General features: G+C 52.7%; 6 protein-coding genes and 1 pseudogene across 6 annotated transcripts; 4 read left to right on the top strand and 3 right to left on the bottom strand.

Annotated features, from left to right (window-relative positions):
- Positions 1-10: 10 nt before the first annotated feature.
- SAPIO_CDS8349 (CDP-diacylglycerol--glycerol-3-phosphate3-phosphatidyltransferase) lies at positions 11-1,773 on the top strand (the record flags this gene model as incomplete). The annotated part of the gene is made up of 3 exons (XM_016790003.1): positions 11-361; positions 445-725; positions 786-1,773. 3 exons carry the CDS (start codon positions 11-13, stop codon positions 1,771-1,773), a joined length of 1,620 nt encoding a protein of 539 aa, XP_016640266.1.
- Positions 1,774-2,175: 402 nt separating this feature from the next.
- On the bottom strand, positions 2,176-3,611 carry SAPIO_CDS8348 (uncharacterized protein; the record flags this gene model as incomplete). Its single annotated transcript, XM_016790002.1, has 2 exons — positions 2,176-3,002; positions 3,074-3,611. 2 exons carry the CDS (start codon positions 3,609-3,611, stop codon positions 2,176-2,178), a joined length of 1,365 nt encoding a protein of 454 aa, XP_016640265.1.
- A 411-nt stretch (positions 3,612-4,022) lies between these two features.
- SAPIO_CDS8347 (uncharacterized protein) lies at positions 4,023-5,207 on the top strand (the record flags this gene model as incomplete). Its single annotated transcript, XM_016790001.1, has 3 exons — positions 4,023-4,136; positions 4,214-4,325; positions 4,423-5,207. The coding sequence occupies 3 exons, from the start codon at positions 4,023-4,025 to the stop codon at positions 5,205-5,207; spliced, it is 1,011 nt and encodes a 336-aa protein (XP_016640264.1).
- An 899-nt stretch (positions 5,208-6,106) lies between these two features.
- Positions 6,107-7,038, bottom strand: SAPIO_CDS8346 (uncharacterized protein; the record flags this gene model as incomplete). Its single annotated transcript, XM_016790000.1, has 2 exons — positions 6,107-6,465; positions 6,540-7,038. 2 exons carry the CDS (start codon positions 7,036-7,038, stop codon positions 6,107-6,109), a joined length of 858 nt encoding a protein of 285 aa, XP_016640263.1.
- A 4,646-nt stretch (positions 7,039-11,684) lies between these two features.
- On the top strand, positions 11,685-12,309 carry SAPIO_CDS8345 (uncharacterized protein; the record flags this gene model as incomplete). Its single annotated transcript, XM_016789999.1, has 2 exons — positions 11,685-11,718; positions 11,822-12,309. 2 exons carry the CDS (start codon positions 11,685-11,687, stop codon positions 12,307-12,309), a joined length of 522 nt encoding a protein of 173 aa, XP_016640262.1.
- A 296-nt stretch (positions 12,310-12,605) lies between these two features.
- On the bottom strand, positions 12,606-13,616 carry SAPIO_CDS8344 (annotated as a pseudogene; the record flags this gene model as incomplete).
- Positions 13,617-14,121: 505 nt separating this feature from the next.
- Positions 14,122-15,511, top strand: SAPIO_CDS8343 (uncharacterized protein; the record flags this gene model as incomplete). The annotated part of the gene is made up of 3 exons (XM_016789998.1): positions 14,122-14,274; positions 14,350-14,452; positions 14,622-15,511. 3 exons carry the CDS (start codon positions 14,122-14,124, stop codon positions 15,509-15,511), a joined length of 1,146 nt encoding a protein of 381 aa, XP_016640261.1.
- Between the last annotated feature and the right edge of the window lie 236 nt (positions 15,512-15,747).

Raw genomic sequence — 15,747 nt, 5'->3', positions numbered from 1 at the left:
AGAGGAGGATATGCTCGCCAGAAATGCCATACGGTTAACAGCTCGCCGCCGCCCTCCTCTCTCCCGCCCGCGCATCGCCTCTGGAAACCGGCCCTCTTCTTCTTTCCTCCAATGCCGTCGATACTCTGCGGCCTCCTCACCCGCGACGTCGCCGGCTTCCCACGTCATGGGAGCCGGAGCCCTAGCGCCATTCGTCTCGGAACTCGATAAGCTCGCGCCATCTTTCGATGTGAAAGGGTCGGATATTAGGATATTGCGCACCCCGACGGAGTTTTATGAGACGTTGAAGGAGAAGATCCGGGGCGCTGAGAGGAGGGTATTTTTGTCGACTTTGTATATTGGGAAGTCGGAGCAGGAGCTGGTGAGTTGTCTTCCTACTTCTCTCTTTGTCTTGACCGAACCTTTTCCATCGTCAAGCGGGCGCGGAGGCTAACACTCTTTCAGATCGACACCCTCGCCGAAGCGCTGCGGAATAACCCGAAGCTTACCGTGAGCATACTTACCGATGCGCTGAGGGGAACGAGAGAGGCGCCAAAGGCTTCCTGCGCGTCGCTTCTTGCACCGCTCGTCGAGGAGTTTGGGGCGCATCGGGTTGAGATCCGCATGTACCACACGCCGAACTTGACAGGGTTAAGAAAGAAGCATGTTCCGAAGAGGATCAATGAGGGTTGGGGTCTGCAGCACATGAAGCTGTATGGAGTGGATGACGAGATTATATTATCTGGGTAAGGTGCCCGGAGTCTACTTGTTAACTTGGTTGAGCCCGTTGCTAATTGGAACTTCAGCGCCAACCTTTCTTCTGACTATTTTACGAATCGTCAAGATCGGTATCATCTAGTCAGTTCCAAAGATGTCACGGAATACTTCCGGCGCATCCAAGAAGGAGTTTCGTCCTTTAGCTTCCTTGTCGCCCCCTCGACCGAGGATCCCGCCGGCTTCAAGCTCACCTGGCCCTCCTCAAACGGTGGTCCCTCGCCGTTGAGCGCCCCCAGCGACTTCGTGCGCCACGCAACCTCAGTCCTAAAACCTCTCATAAAACCAACCCACCCGCCACCCGCAGCCTCTGAGAAGAGCCCAGTCTTCGAGATCGAAGACACAAGGATATACATCCTCGCACAAATGTCGCAGCTCCTCCGCCCCGACATATCCACCGAACTCCCCGCCATAACACACATCCTCCGCACCATCGCACGACCCGACTACGCCTCCTCCTCCTGGACCTTCACGGCAGGCTACTTCAACCCGGCGCCGTCTCTCACCAAACTCCTCCTCTCCACGAGCCCTGGCGGCCAAAATACCGTCATAACAGCCTCTCCCTACGCGAACGGCTTCTACAAATCCCCCGGAGTATCGGGCCTCCTACCGGGCGCATACACCGTCTTCCTCCGCCACTTCCTAGACGCCGTGTACGCCTCGCGCCGCACGGATATCCAAGCCTTGGAATGGCGTCGCGGCACCGTCGGCGATCCGGGCGCGTGGACGTACCACGCCAAGGGACTCTGGGTGTCGCTTCCGCGTGAGACGAATCCGTCGATGACATTGGTCGGAAGCTCGAATTATACCAAGCGGAGCTATTCGCTGGATCTCGAGGTCGGCGGGTTGGTCGTCACGAGGGATGAGGATCTCAAGAGGAGGTTGGCGGAGGAGAAGGAGTGGTTGGCTGAGCATGCGACTGTTACTACGAGGGACGATTTGTGTACTTCGGAGAGGAGGGTGGGGATTAAAGTGAGGATTGCCATGTTGCTTGTGAAACTTGCAGGGGGTGCTTTATGAGGAAATGTTGGGAGGTTTGATGCTAATGTGGAGGTTTCAATGTTGTATTATAAACTAGAAGACTTGTTCGGTGGCGTTGATACCCATCACCGAATTATGATAGAAGGGGGCAGGTTGGAATCTATAGAATAGAATAGCAATAAAATGTATGAATAGGATCTCATGGTTTACATTCACTGGTCTGCTAAGGAGGGATCAGGAGGAAAAGGAGACAGAGATAAACAAAAAAAAGCAGAAGTTCCTAGGAATTTTCTTCTATATGCATACACATACAAAACCATCCCCTCATGTTCAACAGCATAATACACATAATGTACAGCCATCCCCAATGTCTCACACACATTCTCTCTTGCCTCATCTTCCCTATTACAGCACCGTGCTCTCTCTCCATCTCCACACTTTTTAGTTGCCCCTCTTCGTCCACTTCTTGCCGCTGGACAATCCCCTGATTCTCTTGGTGTACTTCCAAAGGTGTCTGTACTTGGGACCTTGCCTCTTCGCCTCCCAACCCTTGGGCTTCCTCTCCGGCTTCATCGAGTGGACCCTGACGCGCCTGAACTCGAGATCAGCGCCCTCGATACCGGCGCGACCCATGACCGCCGCGGTGTTCTCATCCCAAACGGTACGGAACAAGTTGAAACCCACGGGCGAAAGGCCAAACTTGTCACGGAAGCTCTTCAGACTAAATCCGCGGCCCTCGGCGCCCTTGTTATAGAGGCTTCTCAACTTCTCAGCATCGAGGGTCTCTCCGGGCTTCTGCTCGAGGACGAAAACGGCAAGACGGTGGTACGGCGAGCCCTTGTGAGAGAAAGCAGGGAGCCAGGGTACAGCGAGCTGCTCCGGGGCCTTGATCCTGCTAAAGGCGATGGAGCCAGAGTCCGGCGAGAGAGGCACATTGACGGCCATGAAGTGGCACCGCTTAGTGAAGCTGTCGGCGTCGAGGTCGGGGACGTCAGCGTCGACAACGACGACGGAGACGAGGCGCTCGCCCTTGTCGAAGACTTGCACGCGCAGACGAGGCGGGAGCTCGCTGACGAGGCTGTTGACGAGGGTGCCGACGGGGACCTTGACACGGCGGAAGAAGAGCTGGACGTCGGCGACGGGGTCGAATTTGGGGAGGAGGTCGGGGACGATGTGGAATTGCGAGAGGCGTTGGAGGACGACTTTGCGGTCGTAGGAGCGCCATTTTTGGTCGGCGAGGTAGCGGTAGATGGGTTTGTTCATGTCGCCTGATCAAGCAAGGTTAGTATGTGACGGAGATAGGACATCCAAGAGAGGGAAGAAGGGGGGGGAAGCATACCAAGGCCGTCTTCAAACTTGCGCTTCACAATAGGATCATTAATGTCCGCCAAAATCTTCAACTTCTCAACATGCTCCCTCAAGCTCGTCAATCTCAACTCCTTCATCCTCTCGCCCCCCTTCAACTTGCTCGGATCCAACGCCTCCAGCCTCTCAATCTTGGCCAGCTCCGAGCGTATCGCCTCGACCTTCTCCTCCCTATCGGCGCGGATGATGGCCCTCGCCTCCTGGAAGCATTGGTAGGGGAGCTGCTCGAAGGGCACGTTGGGGCTGGAGCGAAGCGCGGCGCGGCGGCGGCGCGAGCCGACGGGGGGTTTGCCGGATTTGGCGAGTTCTCGCTCGGCGCGGCGGCCGAGGACGGTGTTCGGGTCGAGGTTGAACTGTTGGTCGTCGGCGGCGGGCTTGGTGGCCTGCTCTGTCGTCGTGGAGGTGTTGAGGTGGGCGGACGAGAGGGAGAAGGATCGGATGGTTGCTGGTTTTAGCACCAGGGTTTGGCGAAGGCCGCGGACTAAGGGCCGCGCGACCTGGGATGCCGACATGATGAGAATCCGGACTGGGGCCGTGGAGGAATTGATGGGAGGGTGGAAAGTTACGAATGGGAGTGGGATATCCTCCTGCAGAACTCTCGATCCCTTCCCTCGTTTTTCTGCTTGCAGGATCAAAAAGTCGAGGATCAAAAACTCGAAGAGAACCTTAATAGCTCCACTAAAAATTGAATTCGGGTCTTCTCATTGGCTAAATCTCCACCAGCTGTCGGCATCAGGACATTTTGTGCACGGACCACTCGAGACTTTCTCGTGTGCTCATTTTTCTCGCGACGACTGAACTTCAACGAGGCTCGATTTCTCTGTTCATCGATTGAAGGAATCTACCGCCCGGGACCAACGACTGTCGCACCACGGAAGAATCCTCAGGTTGTGGACACATTGAGGATATAGGCAGTCATAAACATGGCGTCCAAAGGCGTACGGAGCCTCAGTGAGGCGTTAAAGGCCCTCAGCATATCGTCTGGTTGCTCGACGACGAGGACGAGTCTTCTCCGGTCGACGGCCGCTGCGACACAGGTACATTTCCCATGGGTTAAGCTATGCATGACAGGTCCGAGTTATTTTCATCCCGCTAACCAATTGATTGTGAACAGAGCCGGCCTTTCGTCCCAACATCCTTCAGCCGATCTCTAGCGACAGAAGCACCTACTCCCAGCGAGACGTCGACGCAGTCCAGACTCACAACCTCCACAACCTGGAATCCGAGTATGCCAGTCCATTTCTTTCTCCCTCTGCTCACCCGGTCTCAAGTGGCAGCAACCATCACACACCTGAAATTAGAATACTAACATCCATCTTACAGTATCAACCGTCCCCGTCACCATCCACACCTTCCCCCACCTCGAACCCATCTCCCTCGAAGACTGGTCCGTCAAACACCTCTACCTCCCCCTCCGCCGCGACCTCCTCCACCTCGCCGTCGTCTACGAAGGCGACAACACCCGCCAGGGCTCCGCCTCCTCCAAGACCCGCTGGGAAGTCCACGGCTCCCACCGCAAGATCCGTCCCCAAAAGGGTACCGGCCGCGCCCGCCAGGGCTCCAAGCAGAGCCCCCTCATCCGCGGAGGAGGAAAGTCCCACGGCCCGCACCCGCGCGACTTCTCGACCAACTTGCCTCGAAAGGTGTACGATAAGGCGTGGCGTACTGCGCTTTCGTACCGCTACAGGCGTGGGGACCTCGTTGTTTGCGAGGATGGAATGGATCTGCCGCTTTCGGAGGATTACCATATGCTCGTCCAGGCCGACTACATCAAGGGGGACCTCAAGGACGGATACCTTCGCAAGCAGGCTAAGCAGCTCATGTCGGCTCATAACTGGGGCCGCGAGTTCGGCCGTACCCTCTTCGTCACTTCGGATCCCCGCGCTACGCTTTTTGATGCTGTTGCCCTCGCGGGTGAGGATGGCCGTGCGCTCGAGGTTGAGGACGTCGATGTCAAGGATCTCCTTACCGAGGGTCGCGTCGTCGTTGAGCGCTCGGCTCTACGCCGTATGATTGAGGAGCATCAGAGCGATCTTGTGACACAGGTTGCTTTCAGCTCGGCTTTGCCTGAGGCAGCTGCCGTTTCGGCGGCGGCTGGTGCGGAGTAATTGGTATTCGCGGAAGCTTGAGACCCGGATGGGAATACTGGAATGGAAACGCAATGTTTGAAGGAGGGTGTTGGGAAGCCAGGAGAAAAGGAGAAACGTATACATTCGTTGGTCGTCATCACGGCCGTGTACTCTTGTAGAATATAGTCCCCTAACGTTAGGAAACAATGTATAGAACTTAAGTATACCTGCTTGCCATCTTCTTCAGATACTTTCGGTGTCCGACGGTGACACACGTACATGATCCACTACGGCTCTCCAACTACAACCGTCAGTATCCAAGTCTCCGGCCCGAGAAAGAGGTCGCTATCGCAATTTGGTGGAAATCGATTCCCGTAGGCCAGTAAACCCATGCCATCTAAGAACAAGGAGAGCAGACAACCGCCAATACTAATAACACCCGTTCGTAATCATCATGGAAGCAAATCGGTAGCCCAACCAGAGGACCCCCGGTAGGATGCTTTGCCCAGCATTTCTCGATCCATAAGTGACCCTGTTACTCCTTCCGTAACTTCATTTCCCTTGTCCGATTCCTTATCCGATTATTTTGCGTTATAAACCAGTCCGATCCAGCCAACCCACCGTCGAGGCGACCATGTATTATAACTCCCAACTCCAAAACCAAAGCCAGCAAGTATCATAAGTGATAGTTGAAACAGAGTGTCCGCCCTAATTCCTCCACTGTAACCGAAATCCGTAATTAAACACTGCTTCTCAGCCCGTCAGTCATCATCAATATCCTCTCTCTCGCCACGATTTGCTCCCCGTTCAGTCTCCATTCGCCCCCAAGCACCAAGACCACAAGCGGGAATTGCTTGACGCCATAAATTTATCACCGGTGAACCCATAACTTCAACCTCTGCGTATGGCCAAAAGTAGACGAAATTTAATCTTACAAATCAGCCGACCAGCGCAAGCTGATACTCCCGCTGTGGCTCTCGGAGCTTCTTTAATATTCCTAATCTCTGCTGGGACTCCGAGAAATCCTGGGTCATCTTCAAACCCATCACATCTTGCCTATTATACGCAAACGAAACTTCGGCGATCTCTTTCTTCTGTGCGATCCAATGGGTGTTGAAGCTTGGCCGACAATGCTGCTTGCGTCGGTGGTATCTTTGAACCTGCGCACGGGGAAGAACGTGTAAGTTGAAGGATCGGTCCTTGGTGTAGGGTTGCTCGACGCGCGGGGGCTTTTGCATGAATGGGAGGACCATCCAAATTAGACGTCCCAAGGCAAAGATGATGACGATGTTGGTTTCTGGTCGATATGATCGTAGCGACAGGGACCCATCCGCTTGCTCTGTAGTCCAAGCAACCTTGGAATTCACTCACCCTCGTCAGGGTAGCCCTCGTAGTTCATGGGAAATGATGGGCCACCGGGGTTGGGGTACGGTCCAGGTCCCGCAAAATCAACGGAGGTTTGATAATCTGTGGGTTCCTGACCCTGGACGAATCGCCGTGCCTCGTTCTCAATCCACTTATCGATGTTAGGATCATGGCAGTTGGCGTGTGCCATGATCTGGGTTTTCATTCGGCTAACTTCGCCCAAGAGACCATGGTATTCCATCTGTAAGTGCGAATTTTGAGTCTCAAGTCCGTTTTTGGTCTCTTCAAGTCCACTGATCCACTCTTTCTTCCGTTGTCTGCATTTGCTCGCGGCGATGCGATTCCTCTCCAGGAACTTGTCTCGCTTAGTGCTATCACCACCACCCATTGCGGCGGAGTCAAGACGAGTGGTTGATCGCGCCTTTCGCTTAGATGAAGACGGGGGAGAGGTAGGATCGAGGGATGGTGCCGATGACTTGCTTGATATGCTGGTTCTGTTCGACATCTTTGTTGATGCACTGCTTGTCGACAATGTTCGCATGGACGCATCCCCGTTCGGGGAAGGGGATTTCGTCTTGACGCTTCTCGATTCGTCAAAGGGGCCAGACCCACGATGGCCAAGGGGGTTGATACAGGTAGTAGTGGTAGCAACGCAAGTGCTCGTGGACATGGCGTTAGGGACGAAAGGGATACTAGAGGTAGCTGCAGTGGTAACTGGGATGTTGCTGTTTGCTCTTGGATAGTATTGATTATAGGTCGGGTTCTGCCGACTCGGAACGTCGCCAAGGGGGACGTAGTCGTCAAAATAGGGCGGAGGCATGGTCATCGTTTATGTTTCTATATCTTCCCGCCGGTGGAGAACAGGTAGGGGTGGCCGATTAAATTTACCGTTCTTTCGAGGTGTTGCGGGCGGTCCTTTGCCCCTGTCCTCTGGGATTACGTCTGAGCCGTTAATGATAATGTTTCTGTGGGTTCGCGCTTGCGGCTTTCTTTTGTCCTTCTGGGCCAACCAGGGCAGCTCGATGGCAAAGTGATCGACAGCGTGGAGTCCAACGTTGAGGAAGCGAAGGGTAGAGGAGGGGGATACGTCACCGGGGAGCTCTGAAGGTGTGTGGCTCCGGGTGGCACTTTATGATACAAGGATGGGTTGGTGGGGTCGGCAAGAGGAGAACGTATTCCCTTGTAGATTAGGATTGTGTACGGTTCGGGAAGACGTATCTTTGCGCAATCCGGAAAGGTGACGCCGTTTAGAATGTAAATTCCAGGTAGAATTAAGGTAGAGTTGGTTTGAGGAAAGAAAGAGAATGCCAATCAGGTGATAGATGGATGGCTGTTCTATCTTTCGTTTGGCTTCGCGGATTTCGAGTGTGCCGAGATCCCTTTTGATCGGCTTAGAAGAAATGTGTGCTGCCGAGTTGTTCCCCAGTGATGTGATATTGCGGATCGCCTTGGATATGCGAAGCTTCAGAGATGGAATCCTCAGGGTTCTGACAGATCTGAAGTTTCGATATGACGAGAGTGCGGCGCAGGGGAAAGCTCGCTCGAGTCGAGAACCCCACAGCTGAGATTAATTGATAAGGGGTTGTAAAGGATCTTCAGCTCTCGGTGAAACAATTCACGTCGATGCAGAATGTCGAGGTGTGTTGCTAGAAGGAATCTAAGTTGCGATCGAGGTGGCATGATGAAAGGATGTTGTAAGAAGCCGCGGCTGGGAGGGGCACGATGGGAAGGAACTAGTTACATCCAGGGCAAATGGTTGAGGAAAGAAAGAACCTGGGGAGAGTGTAAGTTCCCGGTTCGCTACTCCTGTCATGAACGGTACTGTGGAGATACCAAGTCGGAAATACGGTGAAGATGCGCAGAGCTCCTGCTTCCTACGATGGTACTAGGTCAGGTATAGTAGAGATAGAGGAGGGGTAGGTACTTGAGGTGAACAGCTACATGAGCTACATGCAGTTGCATATACATCAGGATGGAGGTGGCGGAAAGTATGGAGCGGATGAATGTGGATGGAGGTCTGGGGCTAAGCAGAGGTAGGAAAGATGACGTTTAAACCCAGACAAGGGAATTGGCTCCCGGCAAAGGTCAAAGGTCGGTGAAAAAAGACGAGATGGTAAAAATCTACGCAGCAACCTAGAAACCTCGACATTCCGACTATCTGACAAGAACTTAAAGCTAAGGCGATGAGGTAACGGGGGACCTAACTCCTTCTACATTTCGAACTGCTATCTTTGACAGGAACTTTCCCCGTGACACCTGCTAACTCAATATATATCGCCAATGTAGATTCCAGATGGTACGGAGAGGTCTGAAGGGAAAACTGGCAGGAAGATGGGGCCTGGTCGACCTACATGGCCTGAGTTCTCGGTCGCTATCAGAAATTCGATATTGCCAAGTAAAATGAAGGGGAAGGAGGTTGCTGTTGTCAGGTAATAAGACATTTGGAAGCAAAAGTGCGGGAAGGCGCATCCCAAGCCAAAAGCGGGAAACATGCAAAATTCACTCGTTTGAGAATTAATAATACCGAACACGTACCAAGTTGACCTGAGTGGAGGGAAGGCAGGCTCAGCTGCATGAAACCCAGATTGTCCTTGATAGGAAGGAAAGGGCCACAATAGTCATAACCACTTTCTCTTTGCTAGTGAAGGTGAGGGTGATAGTGGTAGTCGGTACCTCGGTGTAAAGGCAAGTGTGTCGTATGAAGGTTGTGTTGGTCCTGTCCATTGTCGCTTCCTTCTCCGGTACCCTTGTAGATAGAGGTCAATTGGCACATTCCCAGGCTGGCGCAAGGTAGGACGGCGGTCTGTTGTCGCACCTGGTAATCCTGCTATCTCCCTGGGAACATTGAATTTAATGAGCTTAGCGCCGATGTGCAAAGTTGCATCAATTGAACCATCAACATCCAGGAGTTCGACAGAGAAGTGCGGTGGAGACCACGATTTCTCGGCCCCGTCCAAAGGCGTCTAAACGGAGGTGGGAGACAAACCGGTCCTTATTCCTCATCTGGCTTCTTGGCGTTTGTGGTACCCGAAAGAGACGGGACGAGCGAAGACGTTCCCATCCTCTGGTCGAGTACAAAGGATAGCACTGCCACTTCCTTAGCCCCTAGAACGCATATTAGAATGGAATCACTGGCTCGCCGTTTCAAAGGCGACTGGGCCGATCGTATTTCCTTGAATTGGGCATTTCGGATGTTCATCGACCTTGGAATGGGAACTAGTTCCGGTGCCCCACAAACACAGGTCCCAAGCCAAGACCCGCAAACATCTCGGGAGATCATCGAATGGATGAATCAGGGATCAAATTTAGTTTCAAGCAATCGACATTCTGGGGAGACGAGGGCGGGGCCGTATTCTCCACCGGTCAAGGGGCGGCATCGCTTTCGTCAATGCCGTATTCCTTCTCTTGCAACTTCGAATACGACGGGTACTTTTCAGGGTTGATATAGGGTTGCTTTTATTATCTCGGTCGGTCTATTCCGCGGGACCCTTCCACCCTTGGAGGATGCTCAGACGATGGACCTTCTCTGGAGAGCAAAAAAGAAAAAATGGGTTATCCTCTATAGTCTGGTGCTCGTAAGAGCTCACAGGCTTTAATTCTTCCCCTCCGATCTTTGTTCGATTTCCAACCTCAAATCTACGATTCCACTCATGCATGTGGCATCTCGCACTGGCGTCACCTTCGCGCAGAAAAAAGACCTATGTTCAGTCTTATATCATTCAGTTTCTATTTAAAGAAACGGAAAAATAGGATATTTTAGAGAACCCACGAACGTCCGTCATCACTCAGGTTTGCTCAGGGCTCCCGGTTTCTCCGTTGTCTGTCAACGAATACCTTAGGACGAGGGAGAGGTCGGACAGATACATAACCCGACTTGTAACCCTCCTCAATTTCTTCGAACCTCTTGTAGCTATCAATGCAGAATCAAGAACCATTTAATCAAAAGAGAGCACACACTATTATTCACTCCCTCCCCCTCTATTTAATGCCTATGCAGCTCTCAGATTGCCTTGGTGAAGGGGCACGAAGCCACCCTCCGCCCAGTAGACGCACGACCCGTATGACGTCTGCTCCTGGAGAGAAAGTTCTAATGACGTCATTTCTGAGTGCATCACAGTTCTCCGCGGGAGGAGCTCTGATGGGACTGGTCGGCGACGCTGTATCCACAAGTTTTAAAAGATCTCTTTACCTTTGTACACTCAGCATATTAGCCGCGGTGCTGAATCACATGCTAGGGCAAGCATGAACTCGCTTTAGAAACTAAGGCTGAAAGCTTCGGACTCCATCGCCCTCCGGGTAGTAAGATGAGCTGGTCGGAGGAGATTGGTAGCCTTCTCGTCGACTTGGGTCTATTGCGATTTTCTAGCTCCCACTCTTGTAATCGCCCAATGGCCTAGACCGAGACATGAGATTAAGGATAGCGCAGGAGGATAGACGATGAATAGTGGCCCTCCATCAAAATGCTCACGGCGAAAAGTCCTGTAAGCAAGTCTTCCTTTCGCGCCCGGAGATCTTGTCCGCCATGGACGAACTAGTGTACAAATCGGGCATTTGCATGTGATTACACAGGTAGAAAGACGTGATTATTTGTACAATTGTACTGAGTAGGCAAGACCGAAGCTACTCTATACTATTCTTCGGATCGACATGGAATTTGCATGATTTTTTGGTCAAGTAAATCTCTTTCGAGCCGGGCCTGTTTAGATTTGAACGATTGCTTTGGACACTGAGAAGGTTCCCTTGATTTGGAGGACAACATGAAACCTGCGGATAAGAGTGACCGATCCATACAATCCCTGAGCCTCCCCTGAACTTGACCTGCCACCTTCTTATGCTTCGGTCTCACAAGAGATATCTTGAGCGGCAGGCAATCATTCTGGATCACCGGCAAACGATTAGTACGAAGTACCCAAGTGACCTTCGGTTCGTCAGGAATTTGTTAGGGTTATGAAAAAATGCGGGAGACAGACGTCGGCAACTGGTACCTAGTAGATAACGTTATCGATAAGATAACACTAAAAAACTTCACCCCTCCACCTCCAAAATAATAGTATTGGAGATTCAAAATTCGGCCTAAGATCTTTGGACCGCCTCCATACGTCCTAATCAACCGGTCGACCCAAATTTCTGAAAATATATTAGAAAAAAAAAATGGGCAAGCCAGGTATCGCTAAGAAGAGGAAGGGTATGCCTTGATTGTAGAAGCCGGCCTTTTCCACCAAGCCCGCGAACTTCATTATTCCTTGCATCCCAGACAGAGCTAATCGCAGGTATCTTGATACCTACAGGTCCTTCGATCCACTCAAGAGCGGCGCGTCGAGCCACCTCTCCCAGCATTGACACAGACAAGTCCCTCAAAGAACTAAACCCTCCTTCCCCCGCACGCGCCGAGTCCCGCCCCTCTGTCCTAGCAGCGCATCACGGCGCAGGAGTAACCAAGAAATCGAGCAAGCGCAAGGCTATACTCAGCTCCAGGGCCCGAAGGAGACAAGAAAAGGGAGCCGATAGAGCGGAAGCCATCTCGGAGAGGGTGGCGGCAAAGATTGAGAAGAGCGTGAAGGCGGGCAAGTCGGTTCGATCGAGAGGAAAGACATGGGACGAAGTGAACGGAACAGGCGTTACGAAGACGAAGAGGAAAGGACAGAGTGCGCCGAAGGAGGATTTATGGGGGACGGACGATGAGGCTATGGGTGTGGAAGAGGAGCCTTTGAAAGCGAACGTACCTCTTCAGGTCTTGGAGGTTGCGGCGGAAGATGAGGAGGACGAGATCCTCTGAGGTCAAACAAAAGGGTCGTTTGCTTTTGCTTGCTTTTTTTTTAACGTATTCGGAGGATTTCTTTCCTTTCTTTTAGTTCTCTTATATTATGCGGCGTTCGGAGAGGTTATAATGAAAGGAAACTGGTCTTCAAGCTTGGCATGGAAAACTCAGATCCCATAATGATGTCAACCCTTGCCCGTTACATCAGAAAACAACGTCTGCACCGCATTCGAAATCTTCAAGTTAGAGGGGAATGGGAATCTATCTATTAACACTGGCATATCGTTTCATATCTTATTTCATAGTCCTAGAGACTATTTTATTTGCTTGATGACATCGAGAATCTTGTCCGCGCCCCTCTCCGAAAGCTTCTGCGCCACATCTCGACCGAACTTCTCAGCGGCCTCAGCCGTCTCGATGACCTCTGTCTCATCCACATCGGCAAACTCGGTACCCTCAAAGTTGACCACCGTGGCGGTAAGCCTCAATTTGTTCCCTCCCTCAACCCACTTCGTCTCGACGCCAATGGGGACACTGCAGCCGCCTTCTAGCGTACGCATGACGCTCCGCTCAGCTGCGCATGCCAACGCCGTCTTGTCATCCTGGTACTCTTTGAGGAGATCCAACACAAATGGGTCGTCCAGACGGGCCTCGACGCCGAGGGCACCTTGCCCGACAGCATGGAGGATGCCACCCCCAGAAGACTCAAGGTACTGCGAAATCCGATTTCCGAAGTCCAGGCGCAACAATCCCGCCGCCGCAAGGATAATCGCCGAAAAGGGACCCTCCTCATCATCGCCCTTCCGCAATCTCGTCTGGATGTTCCCGCGCACATCTGCAAACTGAAGATGAGGATACCTCCTCTTGAGCTGCGCTATCCTCCGAATACTGCTCGTGCCAACGACGCTTCCCTCAGGCAGCTCCCCAATGGTCTTATACTTGCCCTCCAAGCTCTTCTTGAAAACGACGACGTCGCGAGGATCTTCCCTCTTGGTAACGGCCGCCAGCGTAAATCCCTCGGGGAGGGTCGTGGGCATATCCTTAAGCGAGTGCACGATGATGTCCACCTCGCGGGCGCCGAGCTTCGCCTCGAGCTCGTTGGTCCAGAGACCTTTGCCTCCGAACTTGTACAGCGCCGTCAGTTGGTCTTTGTCGCCGATGGTCTTCATGGCATTGATTTCGAATTGGAGGTCGGGGCGTAGTTTTTTCAGGCCCTCTATGACGATCTCGGTTTGCTTGATGGCGAGGGCGGACTCCCGCGTGCCCACGACGATCTTGGTGGGGGCGGGGTTGCTCCCCGCTGGCGCTGACTGGGGGGCGGACATTGCGCAAGAGTGAGGGAGAGAATTTGGGGAGAGAAAAAAAAGAAAAGGAGGAAGGCGGAGAGAGGCGGGGACGAATTGGAGGAGTTTGTCGCTGGAGAATGGAACTGAACCGCGACTATAAGAGATTTGCGAATGACGGAGCAACCTGCCACATGGTTCGACACTTGGATTTTAGATTACAGCATCGCCGCGGAGAGCTCGGGTGAAGGTCCGGTCTTCTTCGGAGCGTCTTGGCGCGGCCTTCGTGGGTCAGCGCCAGCACGTGACCTATTATTGCCCCTCCTTCCAGAAGCTCCCCCCGCTGAAGAACCGCCCAAGACACGCTACTGAATTCGCGTTGCACTTTAAGACGCGTTCGTTCTTGACCACTTCACAAGCCCTCACCACGACCTTCGATCCCATACAACGAACGAAGTTCTCATATCATAGCGAGGCTTTGCAGTTCCGATCCCATTTCGAATTTATACAACTTTTCTTTTATCCTCTCCACCACCACGTCTTCATCATGAGCGAGCGAACCTCTACCCCCCGCGTCACCGCTCAGTACCTAAGCTCCTACACTGGCCAAAATGTCATAGTTGTTGGCAAAGTCTTGCAACTCCGTGGCGACTCAGCTCTGCTTGACTCCCAAGGAAACGTTACTTTGAACCTCAACCGAGTTAGTCTTTAAATACCGAATACTAGGGCTTCTCGCGGATTCTCCAGAAACTAACCTAGTCAACGGCTACTGCAGGATGCCCACTTAATCAATGGCAACGCCGCCCAAGTCATTGGCAAAGTAAACCCTGACCTATCTATCAAGGTCCTGACATCCAAAGACCTGGGCGATAATCTTGGTAAGTCAAAGGCTGGAAAAGTGGAATAAAAGCCAGATATACCCTACCACCACCGGTGTCTAACCAGTGCCTGCTTGCTCTCCAGACTACGACCTCTACCAATCCGTAGTCGAAGCAACCCAACAATTCAGACCCCTCTTCCAATACGAATCGTCCCATTGACGGCCAGGGCCCGGCAACCATGGCTCGTCGTCGCCCGGACGGTCCCCCCGACAACCTAACCACCATCCGCCGCCCTGCCGCGTAGCCCTGGTATGGCCGGCCCCGGAAAGTGAGAGTAGGAGGGAAGGAAACTATGGGTATGAGGAAGAGGAAGAGGAAGTGGGTCGGAATCGCCGCAGACGAACTGGGTCTCTGGTGACAGTTTCGACTTGGGGTCGGAGTTTGAGTACTGGGCGTTCGGAATTCACACTGGACAATCATGACGGGTATGAAGAAGAAGAAGACGAAGAGGGAAGAGATGAAGACGAAGAGGAGGAAGAGGAGGATGAGGAGGATGAAGGGGATGAAGAAGAGATACCAGCCCCACCACTACCAAAACTCAAATCACATCAACATGTAATGCATTCGGACGAAGAAGAAGACGAAGAAGAAGAAAGCCAACAAGATACCAGAATCAGAAATTGGTTCGACAGAACCCGACAAGACCCACGGCCTCCACGGCCCCAACAAGCCGATCTCCTCCCCTCCCCACCGCTCTCCCCACCCCCATCCCGCGACATACCTCGCTGGAGCCCCATCAACCCCGCCCAATCATCACGGTCCATCTCGCCTTCTACTGTCCCCCCGCCTGCAACAACCTTTAGCCTCGCAACGGAATCCAGCGGCGGTCGCACACCCAGGGCGGGTGGATCGCCCATCCCTCGCCGTTTTTGGGAGCGCGCTACCTCTCATCAACCGGCGGCAAATTTTGATCTAGCGGTGCATGACTCGGAAATTATCGATCACTTGGCAGAGGGGGTCGCTTCTCTTACGGTGGCTATGGCTATGGATGAGGCGGGTAGGTGGAGGATCAAGAGGCGTAGTGGAGAGGAGAATTATGAGGTGGATGATATTTAAGAGAATCAGGACGGAGTAGTGTTTATTTTCATGAAACAGACGAGAGAAAACGGGATAACATTGGCATGATTGGTGGAGCCTATAATGACGAGATACTTGTGTTGTATTGTAGATGCTAAAAAGCGTTTGATCGAGAAGCTCTCGGGTTCATGATAGTGGAGATATATCACTACAGTAACATCCTGTTCCGTAGCTCCTATCCATCCTGAGACCTGATCTCGGTTGTCTTCTCGCCT

Source organism: Scedosporium apiospermum (genome assembly GCF_000732125.1).
Source record: "Scedosporium apiospermum strain IHEM 14462 chromosome Unknown SEQ_SAPIO_0121, whole genome shotgun sequence".
NCBI lineage: Eukaryota > Fungi > Ascomycota > Sordariomycetes > Microascales > Microascaceae > Scedosporium > Scedosporium apiospermum.
This window is presented reverse-complemented; position numbering and strand designations above follow the sequence as displayed.